Here is a 20,664-nt window from a genome sequence, read left to right as displayed (position 1 = left end):
CCCTGTCATTTCCACCACAAAATCCGGGTCATTATGCAAAGCTTGGAAGTGTTGTGAACTGCGAGGAAGACGTGTAGAATTTCAAGAGGCCACAGACAAGTTGGTGGAGTGGGCAGATAGGTGGCAGATGAAGTTCAATATGAAGAAATGTGAGGTGATGCATTTTGGTAGGAAGGACATGGACAGACAATATAAAATAAGGAGTGAAAGTTTGAAGGGGGTGCAGCAGCAGAAAGATTTGGATGTATATGTGCATAGATCATTGAATATGGCAGGGTAGGTGGAGAAAGCAGGTCATAAAGCATATAATATCTTGGGTTTTATTAATAGGGGCATAGAGTACAAGAGCAGGGAAGTTATGCTGAATTTATATAAGACACTCATTAGACCTCAATCTGGAGTATTGTGTACAGTTCTGGGTGCCACATTATAGGAAGGATGTGAACAAATTGGAGAGAGTGCAGAAGAGGTTTACAAGAATGGTTCCAGGGATGAGAAACTTCAGCAATAAAGATAGATCGGAGAGGTCGGGACTGTTCTCCTTAGAGGGAAGAAGGCTAAGAAGAGATTTGATAGAGATGTTCAAATACATGAGGGGGTTGGACAGAGTAGATAGGGAGAAACTGTTCCCACTCATAAAAGGATCAAGAACGAAAGGTACAGATTTAAAGTGATTCAAAAGAAGCAAGTGTGACATGAGAAAATACTTTTTCACACAACAAGTGGTTTGGGGCTGGAATGCACTGCCTGGAAGTGTGGCAGAGACAGGTTCAATCGAGGCATTGAATATTTGAATTCAAGAGCACATTAGATGATTATTTGAATAGCAACAATGTGCAAGGGTATGGGGAAAAGGCATGGCAATGGTACTAGGTCATAATGCTCATTTGGAGAGCCGGTGCAGACATGATGGGCTGAACGGCCTGCTCCTGTGCCTTTAAAATTCTGTGATTAACAGGCTGGACCTCCATAGGAGGAAATTACTGCAGAAGCTCACTCTATGCCTGCTCAACATTCAGATACAATGGAGGCAATTTTCACATTGGACACAGTTGTAAAACAGGCAATTGTGTCTGCCCATTGTGCACATCATAAAAGGAAGCTCTGCTTGCTCAAAGTGAAAATTATCCACCTTGCCTAGTAAGAGTAGAGATTAGGAGTAGTGCTCTGAATGCATTTCCATCCCTACTGTCCCCTAAGGATACTGATGCCATTGGCCTGGAGCAATCACTTTGCAAAGAAGTTAGAACCTTCTTGGTCTCTACACCACGTTGACTGAACTATTAGGGAAGGATTTACTGATAACTAATGAGTTAAATGTGATGAGGTAGTAACTATAATTCTATTCTGCAGATTTTTACCAGGTCGGTGATCGAGCCTATTATGCCAGTGGCTCCGGTTAAAGATGTGACCACCTCTCCAGTCACAACACCACCTGAAAGCATAACCAGTCTGAACAGTCAGCTTTGCAGAAACACTGACAAGCAGAGGAAGAAATCCAAGATGACAGATGAAGAGATTCTTGAAAAATTAAGTATGTATTTAAAAATACTCTTCGATTCCAACTGAGGACCTGATTATAGTGACTTAAATCTATTTTTTAAATTGTATTTGAAGATCTGTCGGGCTAATTGCGCAACTATTATACTCACGTTTTTCATGTGCTGAATTTTACGGAAGTATTGCTCGCCACCTCCCCCCTCCCTGTTTAAAAAAATTGGTTTCAAAATGATCAATTTATTAACAAAAAGAGGCTGCCCCAGCAGCAATAACATGCAAGGGGTGGCCTTGCTGAGCAGAAAGTGGGACTTCCACCCCTTGGTGGGAGGAAGCCCCGTCCTCGAGAGCTGCCGGCCAATCTGATCAGCTCTGTCAGTCCCAGCAGTGCCAGAACTCCGTAGTGAGCTCTGCCAGGACTACAAGAAGAGCAATGGACCTCGGGCGAAGGTAAGTCCTGGGCTTTTAGGGTGGGAAGGGATAGGACCTCCTAGTGAGGGGTGTGGTGGGATGGGGGTGGGGGTGGGGGTGCAGGTTGAGGAGGCACAAAAGGAGGATTATCATCTTGGGTGGTGGGGGGGATGGATGGCCCTTAAAGTGCTCAGGGCACTCCCTCTGAACAACGTGCCCACCACCCGCCCCCTCTCTTTCTTCCTGCTTTTTAACCAATTTGGTTACATAAAAACAGCCTGCCCATTCCTGCCTGCCTGGCCACGCCAACTGCATTATGGCATGGACAGCATAATATTTTGGTCAACTGGCTTTTGAACAAGCTCAATTGCTTGTTAAGTGTTTTTTTAAAAAATGGGGCCGGGGCTGCCCATTTCAGCTCCTGCTGCCTAGCATTTTTTTAGTGACTGGGTCAGGAATGGGCGGGAAGGCAGCGCGCTGGACGCCCGTCATAGTTTACATGTCCAACCCCCGCCCACCCAACCGATAATACACCTGGCAGGGGGAGATGTAAAATCCAGCCCCATGTCACAGAAGACTGGATGGAGAGGATTGTAAAAAAGGAGGCAGCGAATGTGACGAATCGGTCTTTCTAATATTCAAGTTTCAAAAAAAAAAAAATGCCCTCACCAAAAAGTTGTTTTTGAAATGTCCTGCGTGTTATGATTCTAATAGCTTCGGATTTAATGTGACTTTTGTTTTAGGAAGCATAGTAAGCGTGGGTGATCCCAAAAAGAAGTACACAAGATTTGAAAAGATTGGGCAAGGGTAGGTAAAAGTCTTTTAATTAATCGAAAAACTGTCACTCTTTTAAATTAAAGCTGTGCTGCTGTATTTTAAAACGTGGAATGTGGCACCAACAATAATTATGGTCTTTCAGGAAGTCATTCTACCTTCCAGCCATAAATCATGACTGTGGCTAGTCATTTTTGACTTGATTTAGGTTCTAGAAAAAACGTACTGATAAACGTTCCAGCAATTTTAACTTTAGTTATTTGTTCAATAAATAGCAAACTACCTTTGAGCTGTTCTGTATAAAACACCGTCAGAATCAGTCAATATGTTTGATTTTAGGTGGGCTTGCCTTCCTAAATACTTTTGTACATTCCTCTGCTCCTCTGAGATTGAACTACTGATTTGTTTATTCCCTCCATCCCCAACTCCTATCACCCCATTATACATGTCAACAACATGTGTAATTGGCAGTACTACAAGATAAAAGCTCAGGAACAGTGCGATGGGCTAGAGTTTCGTTACTGTGGATATTGTCTATGAATTGGGGGCAATGCTTCTCAGAATGTGCCAAACAAAAATGATTAGCACACATTCAGGTTGCTTTCCTCCTTGTCAGAGAGTCGAGGACCAGAGGGCATAATCTCAGAGTAAGGGGTCGCTCATTTAAGACAGAATGAGGAGGAATTTCTTCTCTCATAGGATAGTGAATCTGTGGAAATTTTTACCACAGAGGGCCATAGAGGCTGGGTCATTAAGTATATTCAAAGTTGAAATAGACAGATTTTTAATCAGTAAGGGAATCAAGGGTTATGGGGAAAAGGCAGGAAAGTGGTGTTGAGGATTATCAGATCAGCCACGATCTCCTTGAATGGCAGAGCAGACTCGATGGGCCGAATGGCCAACTTCTGCTCCTACGTCCTATGGTCTGACCTCACCATTGAATCAATTAGTCACCAGGGTAGCTGTTGGTGACTGTTAATGGGCATGAAAAACGTGCTTGTGCATGTGATGTCATTCAGGTCTAGGGTTGATCTACTCAAGATCCACAGATGATCTATAAAATCTAATGTGCAACAACCTGAATATTCCAAGAGGCCATGGTTTAATTAGATACTCTCTATGGCAGCCTTGGTTGTTCTTGCAAAGTGCTATTAGTCTGATGGATGACAGCAAACTAGGAGATAGTTCCTGAGGAAAGACTAGAACAACCTTCTGTATAACTTTGAGAAAGGAAGTAGATGGGGATCATAGATATATTCAAATTTGTAAAAATTAACCTTCCATTATTGGACAATGGGAGCAAAAATAAATGGCAAGATGCTATAATGTTTGTGTCAAATAATTTTAAATAATTAAAAAATGATAATCATATCAGCAAAGAGTAAGTTTTAGAATGTCATATTTATATCTTCTGTAATCGATAAACATGCAAACTTTCTTGCATGCAAAAAAAATGCAACTTCACTTGGTTCCATTTAGTCTCTCAGATGGTTTATTCAATGTGTTATGCACTTTCCTTTCACCCCAGCTTTAGGCTTAGCTCAGATATGATGGGTTAAAGCCTCCTTTGTCTACTGACTGTAAGGTTTTTTATCTGAAATAAATGTGAAGTGTATCTACCTGCTTCCTCGTGTATAGGCTCACAGCACAAAATTACCCTTCATTTTGGAAAAAGTGACATGTAACAGTTGTTGCGGGAAATGTAAAATTGTCACCCTGATTAAATTGAAGCACATTGTAGGGGAGTAGTGGGAGCTGTACTCTACATCTTACTGTTTAATTCACTGTGATGAGCACAAGGTCTATTATATAGTATAATGGTTTCTTCATATAGTTCAATGTATTAATTGCCTTACATCACATTCAGAAAGGTGCTTGTGCCTTAAAATCAGTTATATATCAGCAGAGAATCGAGAACAGATGCTTGATCTGAGGAAAATGTTTGAGCTGAAATCCTTCAATCAGCTTGAGCTTCACACTGATGGAACATTACACTCATGGTGTCACTGAAGCAGCACTTCATAATGCCAATCCAGGGAATTTCCAGACAGTATGTCTGTTGCCAGACTAGATGTGAGCTGCAGGTATAAACATTAAAATCCAGATGTAGAGAGGGATAGAAAGGCACCGGTAAGTTTTGCACAATATGTTGGTTAAGAAATTTTTTAATTTGTTTTTAGCCTAGACTTTTTGAACCAGTGGTACATATGTATTACTTAAATGCTTTCCCTCCACTTCCCCTAACATCAGGACTTTTTTCTCCCCCAGCATCATGTAAGTTACTGTGGTACACTAAGTGCATGCTAGCATCACTTATTTGCTCAGTTAAAGTTGCACAAGTCTGTTGGTGGTTCCGGATAAGTACGTGCACATTTTTTAAAAAAATTCCTGCCTTGGAGTAAATAAATTATTCTTGATTCTTCATCGAGTCAGGATTTATTTCTGCTGACCCGCAGTTATGTTCCACGTGCAAGCCTTGTTTAGTTAGATGTGTGTGGCTGTTAGGATAGGCTCAATTTCCTTTTGGGTCTGGTTGGATTCTTTTTCATTAACTCATTCATGGTCAGCTTTTATTGCTTGCCCTGAATTGCACTTGAGAAGGCAGAGGTGAGGCACCTTCTTGAACTGCTGCAGCCTGTGTAGTGAAGTTACATACACAGTGCTGTTAGATAGGGAGTTTCCAGATTTTTTTTCTCATCAGCAATGAAGGAAGCAGAAATATATGTCCACGTCAGGATGGTATGTGACTTGGAGGAAAACTTGCAGGCGGTGATGTTCCCATGCGCTTACTGCCCTTGCCCTTCTAGCTAGTAGAGGTCGCAGGGAAAACCCTGAACAGCCCTGTTGCAATACATCTTGTTAAATGGTACACATTGTAGGCATATTGCGTCAGTAATAGAAGAAGTGAACATTTAAGGTGGTGGATTGGGTGTCAGTCAAGTGTGCTGCTCTATCTGGATGTTGTTGAATTTCTTAGAATCACAGATAAAGGCAAAATACTGCTGATGCTGGAAACCTGAAATAAAAACAGAAAATGCTGCAAAAACTCAACAGGCCTGGCAGCACTTGTGGAGAGAGAAACAGTTAACGTTTCGAGTCCATATGATACTTCTTCAGAGCTGGTGAATCATAGGTTGGTTACAGCACAGAAGGAGGCCATTCGGCCTGCCGTGTCTGCGCTGGCTCCTGAAGGAGCAGTTCACCTGGTGCAACTCCCCTATCTGTTCTTCGTGTCCCTGAAAATTTTTCCTTTTCAGATAAAGATGCACTTCCCTTTTGAAAGCCTCAATTGCCTCTGCCTCCACTACACTCTCAGGCAGTGCATTCCAGATCCTAACCACTCGCTGCATGAAAAAGTTTTTCCTCATGACACCATTTCTTCTTTTGCCAATTACCTTAAATCTGTGCCCTCTGGTTCTCAATCCTTTCACCAATGGGAACAGCTTCTCTCTATCTACTCTGTCCAGGCTCCTCATAATTTTGAATTTGTCTAACAAATCTCCTCAAAACCTCTTTTCCCAGGAAAACAGTCCCAATTTCTCCAATCTATCTATGTAACTAAAGTTTTTCATCTCTGGAACCATTCTCATGAATTTTTTTCTGTACTCTCTTGAATGTTTTCCCACCCTTCTTAAAGTGTGATGCCCAAAACTGGACACAATACTCCAGTTGAGGCTGAACTAGTGTTTTATACAGGCTTAACATAACTTCCTTGCTTTTGTACTCAATGCTCCTATAGATAAAGCCCAGGATGCTCTATGCTTTATTAACTGTTCTCAACGTTTCCTGCCACCTTTAATGATGTATGCACCCAGATCCCTCTGCTCCTGCACCCCCTTTAGAATTGCACTCTTCATTGGCTCTCTGTGTTCTTCCGAACAAAATGAATTGCTTCACACTTCTCTACATTAAATGGCATGTGCTACTTGTCTGTCCTTTCCACCAACCTGTCATTGTCCTTTTGAAGTCCTATACTGTCATCCTACTTCCAATAGTTCATAATACTTCCAAGTTTCGTATCATCGATTTTGAAGATGTATTATTTGAAATTGTGCCTTGTATTCCAAGATCAATATTATTAATATATATCAGGAAGAGCAGGGGTCCTAATACCAATTTCTGGGGAACTCCACTATAAACCATCCTCTGGTCTGAAAAACAACATTAACCCCTACTCCCTGTTTCCTATCACTCAGCCAATTTCGTATCCATGCTGTTACTGTCCATTTTATTCCATTAACTTTACTTACAAGCCTGTTGTGCAGCACTGTTTCAAATGCCTTTTGGAAATCCATGTACACCACATTAACAACATTACCATCATCAACCCTCTCTGTTACTTCATCTAAAACTCAAACAAGTTAGTTAAACACAATTTGCCCTTAACAAATCCATGCTGGCTTTCCTTAATTAACCTACATTTGTCCATGTGACTATTAATTTTGCCCCGAATTATCGTTTCTAAAAACTTCTCCAATGCTGAGGTTAAACTGACTGGCCTATAGTTGCTGGGCTTATCTTTACACTCCTTTTTAGAACAAGGTGTATCATTTGCAATTCTCCAGTCCTCTAGTACCACCCTTTGAATGTTGTTGGAATTTCACTCATTCAGAAAAGTGGAGAATAATCATGTGGCATGTGCTAATTATATTTTTTCTTACTTTCTGATTTAAAATCCTCAAATTGGAAATTTAAAATTTAGGCAAAATTTAGACAATGTGGTATTATATCAGATTTTCTCCATTAAGGGACTAGCTAACTGGTTATCTCTCTTTTCCCCTTGACTAGAGACTTTTGAAATAATTGTCTTTAATGCATTCTTTTAATAATCTCAGCCTGACCTTTGCTGATTAATTGTTAATTAATCTACCTGTGGCTCTGTGCAAGGTCTTTTTCCCCTTTTAAATGTTTCATTTTGCATGTCTGCTCTGCTTGAATGTACATAATTGTCTGTAGATTGACAGAACTCCAAGATGAAATATTTCATACAATGTTCTGGCCTGCTGAGTTCAATTGAAATTGTGCCTTGAATCGGTCCTGAGCATGTTGCTTTACGTGTGTCCAAAAATCTGAGATAATTGATTCTTCCCAGGTGGTTTTTGTGCTCAAAATGGCAACAGATTTGCATTTTCCAGATGAGAGGATAAAAAGGAAAATGGTTAAAACCAGTGTGATCTTATGGCACTATTCATCGCAGAATGGCTCTTTTCTGCTTCTAGAGTCTATAATGACACTTGATGTTATGTTTATCATTCAAATTACATCATTGGTCTGAGACTAATATGCAGAATGCTTTGACCTGCTCTGTGAGGCCTCTCAACATTTCATTTCCTCAATTCTTCAAACAAAGATTCACAAGAATGGTTCCAGGCATGAGGAACTTCAGTTACATAGATAGATTGGGCAAGTTCAGACTGTTTCTCTTGGGGGAAGAGAAGGTTGAGGCAAGATTTGATTGAGGTATTCAAAATCATGAGGGGTCTGGAGAAACCATTCCCATTGGTGGAAGGATGAAAAGAACGAGAGGGTACAGATTTAATTGGCAAAAGGAGGAATGGAGACATGATGAGAAACTTTTCTTTCACAAAGCAAGTGGCTAAGATCTGGAATGCGCTGCCTGAGTATATGCTGGTGGCAAGTTCAATTGAGGTTTTCAAAAGGGAATTGAATTGTTATGTGAAAAGGAAGACTGTGCACGATCATGGGGAAAAAGCAAAGGAGTGGCACTAGGTGCATTGCTCCTGTAGAGAGCTGGAGCAGAAATGACCGATTGACCTCCTCCTGTGCTGTGATAACTCTGATTGAAGGGCTGGAATTTTTTGCAGGGTCCGAGGCGCCACCACCCCCATTTCCAACCCTGGCTGAAAAGTTGGGGACAAGCCTGCCTCTATCAGGGCAGGAAGCCACAACCAGATTTAACGGTTGGTAGCTGTTAACTGCCTGAGGCTGTGGCTTCTGCCCCCAAGTGGTAGGATGTCCCACCTTTGAGAACTGTCAGCCAATCAGATAGCTGGGTGCTGTCCAGTCCCAGCAGCACCATGGGAATGCAGCAGCAGCACCCCCACCCCCCCCAAACCCCATGAAGAGCCATGGTGGTAATCAGATAATGAGTTAAGTCAGGGCAGCTTCGCTGGGGCCAGTGAGGCAGGCCCTGGCAAGGGAGGCGGGGGGCTGCAATTGGGAGGCCAAGGGGGATCAGCAAGCGGGGGTGGTGATTACTATTCGTAGTAAAATACCTTCAGTAGTGGGAAGAGGTTCTTAAGTGGCCATTAATTGGCCACTTAAGAGCCTCAATTTACCCAAGGGTTTGTAGGCTACCCAACACCCATGATGTCGCTGGTAAAATTCCAGCAAAGGCAGATAGATGATGGGCCTAGCACCTCACATCACCTCGCCACGCCACACAATTTTATGACCCTCCCCATCCCGCCTGCCAGGTGGAGGAGGGGGTTATAAAATTCCGGCCAAAGAGTCTGATTCTTTGTCCTTTGCCATACGCATACGACATCATGGATCGGTATTTGGCTAAAGTACAAAAACTGAGAATTTTTTAAAAATTCATTTTGGGATGTGGGCTTTGCTGGCTAGGCCAGCATTTATTGTCCATCCCTAATTTCCCTTGAGAAGGTGGTGATGGGCTGCCTTCATGAACCACTGGAGTCCATGTGGTGTACCTACACCACAAGTGCTGTTAGGAAGGAAGTTCCAGGATTTTGACCCAGCAACAGTGAAGGAACGACGACATATTCCCAAGTCAGGATGTTGTGTGGCTTGGAGGGGAATTTGCAGGTGATGGTGTTCTCCTGCATCTGCTTCCCTTGTCCTTCTTAATATTGGCTAGTGGAAGCTTTTTGAACTGGAGGAATGTAAAGAGTGGCATTCCCCCATAAATCAGAATTTTTACTTTTTATTGTGTTTCTCAGCATATATAAACGATCTAATCTCTGGGTAAAAACATCAAAGTTTGCACCAATATTGGAATTATGATTTATTGAAGAGGACTGCAGGAGCTTTTACATAGTTAATTACATTTGAGCTGGTAGAAGTCAGATGTGGAGAAATGTGGTTTGGTACATTTTGAATGGAAGATTAAGGATTAAAAAGTGAACAATATATGGTCAAAAGAGTAGACTTGGTGTTCAGATAGAAAAAAATCTTAAATTGAGAAGACGACAGCATAGAACTTTTTAAAAATGGGATTCTAGGTCCTATAAATAGGAGCTTGGAGTGCAAAAATGAAGTACTAATTCCAAACTTAAACAAATCATTAGTCAGGAAGTTGGACCATCCACCGGCTGGAGAACCAGTAGCAACCCCATCATGGCTTTTACAATCCCCACCCCCACCCCCACCACTGACCTGATTTAAGGCACAGTCAGGCACTTACCTGGTCAGAGTCAGGATCCTCATCATCCTCAGGAGGACTCTCCCAGCTCTGCGAGCTCTCAGACCGTTAGAGGTCAGCGGCTCTCCAGTACTGGAGGGGCCACTGGGAATGGGGCCACTGCTGGTATTGCAGGGAGCCGAGGCTGCAGGATCATCCTGGAGCCTTGAGTGAAGTTAAGCAAGGTGGGCTCACTGGGACCAGTTGGGAGGCCCACAAGAGGCAGGGTAACAGTATTTAGGGAAGATTGGGGTCTTTACCCATGGGCAGTCCATGCTGCCGACAGGTGTGTCTGTGGATCAGAGATTGCCTGTTATGACACAGCTGTTGGTAAAGGCTGAGTCACTTAAGATCCCAGAGGGAACCTTTAAACAACTGTCATAACCTATATTTTCAATTAGTATGTTTGAGATGCAGCTCTGAGTTCAGAAATGAAACCACAAAGCCTCCAGAGGTTTTTTATATAAATTAAGTTAAATGTTTATTAATTTAACAAGGAATTATACACATACACATGCCTACAAATTACTGCCATAATAACTTTTAAACAAATCCCCAAATTAATCAGTCCTAGGTAAATCTTCACCAAGGCAACAATCACCCATAGAATTCAGCAGACACCAGGCAAAGCACATTTTATGTTACAAATTCAAGATGAGATCCCTTGCAATTTGTTTCCTGTGCAGGCAGTTGTAGGGCTTACAGGCTGCTTAGATATTACATGCCTCTGACTTACACACACAAACTCTTTTCTGTATGTACCTAGCCTTCTCTTTGAATGCAAATTCTCATTGTATCACCAGGCCCTTTGAACTCCACCTCTTCTAACAATAAAACCCTTTCATAGTACTAATTTTATTAGTAATATAAACATATTACTTGGTGTCTCCAAGCAAGATGCAAGATTTCACCCCCAGTCTTTGAATAGTTTATTCAACAAAATGCAAATGTACCACACCTTACTGTTTAACATCTCAAAACTACTGTACATCAAAGCTCCCAGACTAGCTGGTTTTAATCCAATTAAGACACACATAGAGACACAGACACAGACCCTACTACAAGTCCAAGTTAAAATAATTTCCAATAACATTATATAGATTAATATCTTCATGACACTGCCCAAGTGGAAAGGATACCCCCAGCAGACCCCTTGGAATGCTCGCTAGGATTTATGTGGTACATTGTCTGCATAAGTTGGTGGCTCTTGCCCGATGCTGGTTGAATGCCAGCAGTGGTGGACTTAAGGGTCTCAATTGGCTTCCAAGCAAGAAGGCCATTCTCGAGCCTTTCTGCCCCAGACTTAGTGGGGGCGGGGGGGGTGGGGTGATAGCAGGGGTAAAGAGTAGGGGGAAGTCAGAAAAGCAAGAAAGGCAGCAATTTCCAGCCTGCATCTTCTTTTTCAATTTAAACGGAACTTCCCCAGCCCACCTCCAGGGGGAGAATAACATTCTGCCCATTTTGTCCAGTTTTCTTCCCCTTATCTTACCTTAGAAAAGATAATGGTGGTCATGGAAGAGATGTGGAAGAGGTCTTCTGATAAGATACCAGGAATGAGAGGTTTTAGTTATGCAAGACTAGAAAAACTGAGGCTCTTTTTACTAGAACAACTGATAGAGGTGTTCAGAGTTGTGAAGGACTTTGATGAGGACTTTATGCCCTCCATGATCAGTGAGTGTATGGAGGGCATAAATTTTAAATCATTTCCATTAAAAAAACAGGCAGAAATTGAAAGTTGTTTTTTTTTTTTGTTAATATTTGGCATAATGATTCTCTACCGGAGATAGTGGTGAGAACAAAATCAGCACAGGCTTAATGGACAAAATGGCTTCCTTTATGCTGTAAAATTCTGTGATCTGTGACTCCTTATTTGGGCATCACCATTCTGTGACTTTTGTTGGAATAGTCACTGCAGATACACTAGTTAATGATTAAGAGCATGCTATGTGGCTAATTTTTGTTTGGCGACTTTGATCTATCCTGTTTTTCCACTTATACACATTCTTGCTTACTAAATGGAAGGATTATGTCAACAGTGGGTAGTATTCAATGCTTCTTTCTTGTTTGTATCGTTTAACTTCCTCTTTAGTTGCAATTAAGTGTGTAGCTTTAGTTTAGAAGCAGATTTTCCTTGGACGTTGAAATCATAGGAACAAAGGACTTAGGAGCAGGGGTAGGCTATTCGGCCCTTCAAGCCTGCTCGACTATTCAGTGAGATCATGACTAATCTGGTTGTGGTCTCACTTCACTTTCTTGTCTGCCTCCCCATTGTCTAACAAAAATCTACCTAATTCAGTGTTGAATAAACTTAAAGATCAAGCCTTCACTATCTTCTGGGGAAGAGAATTACACACTCAATTGACCCTCTGAGAGAAAATATTTCTCCTCATCTCTTTCTTAAAAGGGAGATCTCTTAAACTATGAAGTCAGTTGGAAGAGTTAAGTGTGAGTTCAGACAGAATGCTAATTCGGTCTTTCTTATGTATATATCCATTACACATATTACATTAATGAATTTTCCATAAGGTTATCTAGTGAGGACTGACATGAAGCAAAGTATACTTCTCCAATTAACCAGCATTCTAGTGAGCCAAAAACAAGAGTTCCTGTGAGCAGTATTTTTTTTACACACAATTTAGAAAAGGTTGAGAGGAGATTTGAAGAGGTGCTCAAAATTATAAGGAGTCTAGGCAGAGTAGATACAGAGAAACTGTTCCCATTGGCAGAAAGGTCAATAATCCGAGGACAGATTTAATGTGATTGGCAATAGCACCAAGGGCGGCTTGAGGAAAAGCTTTTTTATGCAGCGAGTGGTTACAATCTGGGATGTGCTGTCAGAAACCTCAGAGGCAAATTCAATTGTGACTTCCAAAAGGGAACTGGATAACTACCTGAAGAGAGAAAAAATTTGGGCTATGGGGAAAGGACTGGGTAGTGGGACCAACTAAATTGTTCTTGCTGAGAGTCAGCAAGGGCTCGATGGGCCGAATGGCCCCCTCCTGTGGCGAAATTATTCTATGATTCCAGAGTGGCATCCTAGTGATGGGCAGAATTGGTGTATTAGTATGCAGTGTTGTGAGGTGACAAAACCAGTGAGGTAGTTGACCCTCCCCCTCATCAGAAAACAATACCAATGTGAAATTTTCATCATCTCTTTGGGAGAGGTCTAGAGATATCAATATAGTGCCAATTTATGCCAAATTAAAGGTACATGAAATAATGGTGTTAATCAAGCCTAGTAATTCCATAGATAATGTACGGTCTCACTACAACAATTCAATCTTCTGGAAATTACATCAAGTAATCTTAAAGGTTATCAAACAAAACTGCACAATCCAGATCTTTGCTCACATCTCGTTATTTAACACTAATCTAAGATGAGTATTAATATGGTTATGACTACCTCAAATTCAAATTCATTTCACTTAGGACCCATATATTACATTCACATGCATGTACATGGTTGGAACAGGCAGGATTGAATTGCTGTGAATTTATACTGTCTGTTATTGAGTTCCATTGCCTGCATTCTACCCTGAATACTTAGAGAGCAGCAGCAGCAGTGTCCATCATATCTAACCATATAAAAAAGCTGTTTTAAAGGTGTCCATGAGGCTTAAGTGCCTCTCCAGTTCTGTCATTTCTAATAATTTTTTATTCACAGTATTTCTCTTCGCCCTTTTCAACATCCTGTTTACACAGACATGGTTGTGTCATTGATCAGATTGAGTTTTTAAAAGGTTCCCAGTTTGTGCCATCCTCCCTCCTCCTGAAGGAGGAGAGTGAGGGAAGCATTCAGGAATTTTATTATTTGATAAATTCTGCTGTTAATGTGTGTATCTGAGATACAGTCCAAATGCTGAACATTTATCTCAAGCTCAGCTATATTAGTGTACAGTCCTAAATGAGATTACTAGTTCAATCCAATAGTAACATTTAGATCATTGAATTGTGCCCATTAGGAATTAAGTTGAGATTGCCCCAAGTTCATTTATTTCAGATTTATGAGAGGAAACGTCTCTTCTATCATTCAGAGCTACATTGCAATATTGGTCCCTGAGTATTAACCCCATGCATTTCCCAACACACGCATGTTGCATACTTATTACTGTACAGAATTTCACAATTTGCACCAGTCAAATTAGGAGGATGTGAAAAGGGTCATCAAACTGAAAAGGGACATCTTGGAGAAACTGCCACATCTCTCACCTAAGTAGTCTGCATTGATTGTAGCACTCAACAGATTAATCCAGCTGCGTATACTTCGAGTCTCTGTAAATTGTTAATTTAATTTGTTCCACACCACTATTAAATAGTTTTCAGACCAGTTTATCATCTTGTGTAACAGTTCCCTTCTAAATTTAAAAATCTACCTATATAGTCAATACCAAAAGTAACGGATCCATCAGTACCCAGTGTGAATATTTAGTAGAGTTTGCTGCCTTCTGGCAGGGAAGAGCATTGGGATTGGTGCAGATCAGCCACATCCGCCATTTTAATGGCCCGCCAGCCCAGTTTGTGCCAGCCAGATAGGGTTAAAATTGGCCCCAAAGTATCTGTGCACCTGTTATGCTTGGGTGGAATCACCTGGGGTCCCCTTCTTTCTACAGAATAACATTACCTTTCCTCTATCAAATAGAATTTTGCCTGCCTATCTCCAGTGAAAATAATCTTTTGTTGGAAACTATTTCTTAACAAAGTGTGAAAACTATTTTCTAATATGGCTGGCACTGCACTCGTTAAACATTTTCAGTGAATCCTGAAGCAAAACAGTTAATCATAAAATATTAAACTATTTATGGACAGAGGAAAGATTGAGCCCCCCAATTCTTGTAAACTCTGTCCGTAATCAGTGGTTTCATTTGTTAAGGCTAAGGTGTGTTTCCCAAACCCCATTTATATGTAATCGGTCTTTTTTTCCACAAAGTCACCAACATCAGACTTCCTTGGATTTTTAAACCAGAAACATTGGGCAGAATTTTTCAACTGGCGTGTGGGGGCAGGCCTGACACGTTGGTGTGTAAGATGACGTGTGATGAGGTCGGGCGTGTGTCCCGACATCATTGTGCAGTCCCACAATATTTCGTACAGCGGGCGCGCGCCAGAGTTAGCTGCACACCCACCGATATGTAAGTAGCCTATTAAGGCTATTAAGAAAGTAACTCATAATTAGTAACGCTGCCCGCCCGACCTTAAGGGTTGAGATTTCCTAAAGCTTTTATTAAATAAATAAGTTTTCATAACAATAAAAACGTGTCCCATCTCATGTGATTACAGTCATATGAGCGGACATGTTTAAATAATTTTTTAAATCATTTATTTAATTATTTTAATATCCATTCAATTTCCCTGAGGCAGTTCCTCCTCCCTCCACCCGCACAGGTAGCGTTGAGCTCGACCAGTCGCATATTACACTGGGCGGGCCTTAATTGGCCCACCCACGTAAAAAGGTGGCACGGAGCCGATCGTGGCTGGCAATCGGCTCCATGCCTGCTCCCGCCCAGCCCACCTGCCATATCAAAAATTCTATTTATTTACTATCCCAGAAAAGGTTTGTCACTGCTACGCGTACCATACATAAGAAAGATGCAGCCAGAGAAAGGAGCTTAATTTCTAGGATTTTAAAACCAAACAGAATAGTTAACAGTTCACCTGACTATCAGAGTCCAGTGAGGCAGGTTCTTTCACTCGGGAGTTAAAATCCAGGCGAGTCTAGGTAGCTGAACACAGGATTTCGTGGCGTTTTCTTCAGAAGAAGTCTTATTAAATTGAGAAAGGCAGCCTTTATAATACTTCTAGCCAAAGGACCAGTTTGATTTTCCAGGCGAATTTAGGATCTTTCAGAAGCAGGTTTCGAGAAGACCTTAAATTTTAAGCCTTGTAGCTTGGTTAAAAAAAAAGGCTCGATGTTATATTCAGGTTTCTGCAGTGATGTTACTTTTGCATTCTGCAGTGCTGTACATTGCAGCAAGTAGGACTTGTAATAAAAAAGGCCTTCCGAAATGAAAGAGTTTTGGTCATGTGACAACTGGCCATTGATACAGGATGGGAAGCAATCAATGGTCTGTTAAAATGAATGAAGTAGCTTCCACCTCCTATGGTCAAAACCATCAAAATACAATGAAAACAGATAGGAGTCCTTAGCACTTCCTTGTGCACATCAGTTTCAGTAGCTCCCCTTTGTTACCTGGCAGTCCTGGAGACAGAAACAAAAATAAAAACAAAAAACTGCGGATGCTCGAAATCCAAAACAAAAACAGAATTACCTGGAAAAACTCAGCAGGTCTGGCAGCATCGGCGGAGAAGAAGACAGAACGTCTGAGATTTTATTGTTTTCGGGTGAGTCCTGATAATGGTAGGTGCAACATTCCACAAGGATGTGGTCATTTTAATCCACTTTTAGAAGCTTCCAGAATCTTGGCTAACTTACAGTTCAAAAAAATCAGGTGACCTGTAGCAGCCATTTTGAAAGTTCAACAAGGTCCATTTTTACAAGCGAATATAGTTTTCAATAATTTGTAATATTCTTACATCTGCCCAGTAAGACAACTAAAGAGAATGTATCATTGCCTCAGGACTCAGAAGGGGCGGGATGCACATAACAGTCGAGCGAGAGACTGCTTCAATGAACATGTTGCATAGATCTTGACCCTACAATAGAAAACTTATTTTGATTGACAAAGGGTAGTCCCATAGAGTGACTTTAAACCAAGCTTATCCAACCTTTTTATGTTAGGGGGCCACATTTCAATTTTTTTCACACTCAAGGGACCAACAATCAAATTTCAGAAAGATAAGGTCAGGCAAATTTTTTTTTTAAAATCTAAAGTATGAAAAGAAACAACTTGCTAACCAAGAAAAACCAAGCCAAAGTAATAAATTGATAATTAAAAAATGAGTAATTAACAAATATGGAGCATGAGTGTGTGTCTGGCTCACTCCCAATCTCAGGGTGCTCACTCACTCACCCTAACCCATTGTGTGAATGGGTGTAAGTGGGTGTTAGTGTGTCGGGTGGAGGTGAGGGTGAACATGAACCCTGAGCCTGAGCCTGGGAATGAGCCAATCTCTCTCTCATTCCCTCTTTTTCTCTCTCCCTCTTTCTCACAGTCTCTCTCTCTCTCTCATTCTCTCACATTCTCTCTCTCTCACATTCTCTCTCTGTCACACATTCTCTCTCTCTTTCTGACTCGCTCTCTCACATTCTCTTCTCTCACTCTCTCTCTCACATTATCTCACATTATGTCTGACTCTCCCTCACATTCTCTCTCTCTCTCTCCCATATTCTCTCTCACATTCTCTCTCTCACACATTCTCTCTCTCACACATTCTCTCTCTCACACATTCTCTCTCTCTCACACATTTTCTCTATCTCTCTTTCTTTCTCACACTCTCTCTTTCACATTCTCTCTCTCACACACACATTCTCTCTCTCACATTCGCTCTCTCTCATATTTGCTCTCTCACATTCGCTCTCTCATATTCGTTCTCACATTCGCTCTCTCTCTTTCACATTTTCTCTCTCACAGTCTCTCTCTCTCACTCTCACACAGTCTCTCTCTCTCACACTTCCTCTCCCTCTGTCCCTCTCACATTCCCTCTCTCTCTCTCTCTCAGATTCTCTCTCTCACATTCTTTCTCTCTCACATTCTCTCTCCCTATCTCTCTCTCCATCACATTCTCTCTCCCTATTTCTCTCTCTCTCACACATTTGCGCTCTCTCTCACATTCACTCTCTCACATTTGAGCTCTCTCTCACATTCACTCTCTCTCTCTTTCACATTCCCTCCCTCTCTCTCTCACATTCTCTCTCTCGGCACACACACATGATCACACGCGAACACACACTTTTGCATGCTCTAAACTCACTCACTCTGGCAGGCCCCTATTCTGCCATCCAGCTCTGTGCCCCACTCCTGGGCTAGACAGAGATGTGTGATAGTCTGGCTCCCAGCCTGTTGGACAAGCCTGCTTTAAACAATAGCAGCTGCCTTCTGCTCAGTTAGGGTTTATTTGGCTTTAATGATGTGCAAGGCTATCTCTGTTTTTTGCTGCTGTGAAATTGCTGAACTTGTCTAATGGAAGATGAAACTAGATGCACCACTGAGTACAAATAGGCTGCAGTTAATTTTTCAACAGTACCTGTGTAGGTTTTTTTTTAAAATTCACTTACGGGATTTGGGCTTTGCTGTCTTGGCCAGCATTTATAGCCCATCCCTCATTACCCTTCACAGAATCACCGTGCAGAAGAGGCCATTCGGCCCATCGAGTCTGCACCAACACGTAGGAAACACCTGACCTACCTACCTAATCCCATTTACCAGCACTTGGCCCATAGCCTTGAATATTATGACATGCCAAGTGCTCATCCAGGTACTTCTTAAAGGATGTGAAGCAACCCGCCTCCACCACTCTCCCAGGCAGCGCATTCCAGACCGTCACCACCCTCTGGGTAAAAAAGTTTTTCCTCACATCCCCCCTAAACCTCCTGCCCCTCACCTTGAACTTATGCCCCCTTGTGACTGACCCTTCAACTAAGGGGAACAGCTGCTCCCTATCTACCCTGTCCATGCCCCTCATAATCTTGTACACCTCAAGCAGGTCACCCCTCAGTCTTCTCTGCTCCAATGAAAACAACCCAAGTCTATCCAACCTCTCTTCATAACCTAAATGTTTCATCCCAGGCAACATCCTGGTGAATCTCCTCTGCATCCCCTCTAGTCCAATCACATCCTTCCTATAATGTGGCGCCAGAACTGCACACAGTACTCCAGCTGTGGCCTCACCAAGGTTCTATACAACTCCAACATGACCTCCCTACTTTTGTAATCTATGCCTCGATTCATAAAGGCAAGTGTCCCATATGCCTTTTTCACCAGCCCACTAACATGCCCCTCTGCCTTCAGAGATCTATGGACACACATGCCAAGGTCCCTTTGTTCCTTAGAATTTCCTAGTGTCGTGCTGTTCATTGAATACTTCCTTGTCAAATTACTCCTTCCAAAGTGCATCACCTCACACTTTTCAGGGTTAAATTCTATCTGCCACTTATCTGCTCATTTGGCCATCCCGTCTATATCTTCCTGTAGCCCTCAACCTCACTGTTAACCACCCAGCCAATTTTTGTGTCATCTGCAAACTTACTAATCCTAACCCCCCCCCCCACATAGTCATCTATGTTGTTTATATAAATGACAAATAATAGGGGACCGAGTACAGATCCCTGTGGTATGCCACTGGACAGTGGCTTCCAGTCACAAACGCATCCTTCTGTCATCACCCTCTGCCTCCTACAACTAAGCCAATTTTGAATCCACCTTATCAAATTACCCTGTATCCCATGCGCATTTGCCTTCTTTACAAGTCTCCCATGTGGGAACTTGTCAAAGGCTTTGCTGAAATCCATATAAACTTCATCAACTGCACTACCCTCATCTACACACATGGTCACCTCCTCAAAAAATTAAATCAAATTTATTAGGCATAACCTCCCTCTGACAAAGCAATGCTGACTATCCCTGATCAAACCTTGCCTCTCCAAGTGGAGATAGATACTCTCCTTCAGAAATTTCTCCAATAGTTTCCCTACCACTGACATGAGACTCATTGGCCTGTAGTTCCCTAGCTTATCTCTACAACCCTTATTAAATAGCGGAACCACATTAGCTGTTCTCCAGTCCCCTGGCACCGTGGCCAGAGAGGAATTAAAAATTTGGGTCAGAACCCCTGCGATCTCCCTTGCCTTCCTCAGCAGTCTGGGACACAAATCATCTGGACCTGGAGATTTGTCCACTTTTAAGCCTGCAAACACCTCCAATACCTTGTCACTCCCTATATCAATTTGCTTAAGAACCTTGCAGTCTCTCTCCCCGAGTTTGATATCTTCATCCTCATTCTCTTGGGTGAAGACGGATGTGAAGTATTCATTCAACACTCTAGCGATGTCCTCTGGCTCCACCCATAGATTACCCCCTTGGTCCCTTATGGGCCCCACTCTTCCCCTGGTTATCCTCTTCCCATTGATATACTTATAGAATATCTTGGGATTTTCCCTACTTTTACCAGCCAGAGCTTCCTCATATCACCTCTTTGCTCTCCTAGTTGCTTTCTTAAGCTCCACCCTGCACTTTCTGTACTCCACTAATGCCTCTGCTGATTTGCTTCCCTTGTACCTGCTAAAAGCCTCTCTTTTCCTTCTCGTCGTAACCTGAATATCTCTGGTCATCCATAGTGCACTGGGCTTGTTACTCCTTCCTATCACCCTAGAGGGAACATGTTGAGCCTGTACCCTCCCCATTTCCTTTTTGAGCACCCCCAGTCTACCTTGGCCAGATCCTGCCTTATTTTATTAAAATCCACTCTCCCCCAATCCAAAACATTTTTTTGCAACTTGTCGATTTCTTTATCCATAACAGACTTAAACTGTACCATGTTGTGGTCGCTATCGCTAAAATGCTCCCCCACCACCACCTCAGCCACCTGTCCGTGTCATTCCCCAGAATTAGGTCCAGCACTGCACTGTCCCTTGTTGGACCCTCTACATATTGACCTAAAAAGTTCTCCTGTACATAAGACCATAAGACATAGGAGCAGAAACT

The 20,664-nt window shown here is 42.1% G+C and overlaps 1 protein-coding gene across 4 annotated transcripts in view; it reads left to right on the top strand.

Annotated features, from left to right (window-relative positions):
- Positions 1–20,664, top strand: part of LOC121281799 (serine/threonine-protein kinase PAK 3) — a 244,693-nt gene that overhangs the window by 181,913 nt on the left and 42,116 nt on the right. For all 4 annotated transcript variants that reach the window (XM_041194794.1, XM_041194797.1, XM_041194793.1 and 1 more), the window contains 2 exons: positions 1,354–1,534; positions 2,652–2,715. In XM_041194794.1, the coding sequence (XP_041050728.1) occupies positions 1,354–1,534; positions 2,652–2,715 (245 nt within the window). The remainder of the gene's footprint in view (positions 1–1,353; positions 1,535–2,651; positions 2,716–20,664) is intronic.

Source organism: Carcharodon carcharias, chromosome 9 (genome assembly GCF_017639515.1).
Source record: "Carcharodon carcharias isolate sCarCar2 chromosome 9, sCarCar2.pri, whole genome shotgun sequence".
NCBI lineage: Eukaryota > Metazoa > Chordata > Chondrichthyes > Lamniformes > Lamnidae > Carcharodon > Carcharodon carcharias.
This window is presented reverse-complemented; position numbering and strand designations above follow the sequence as displayed.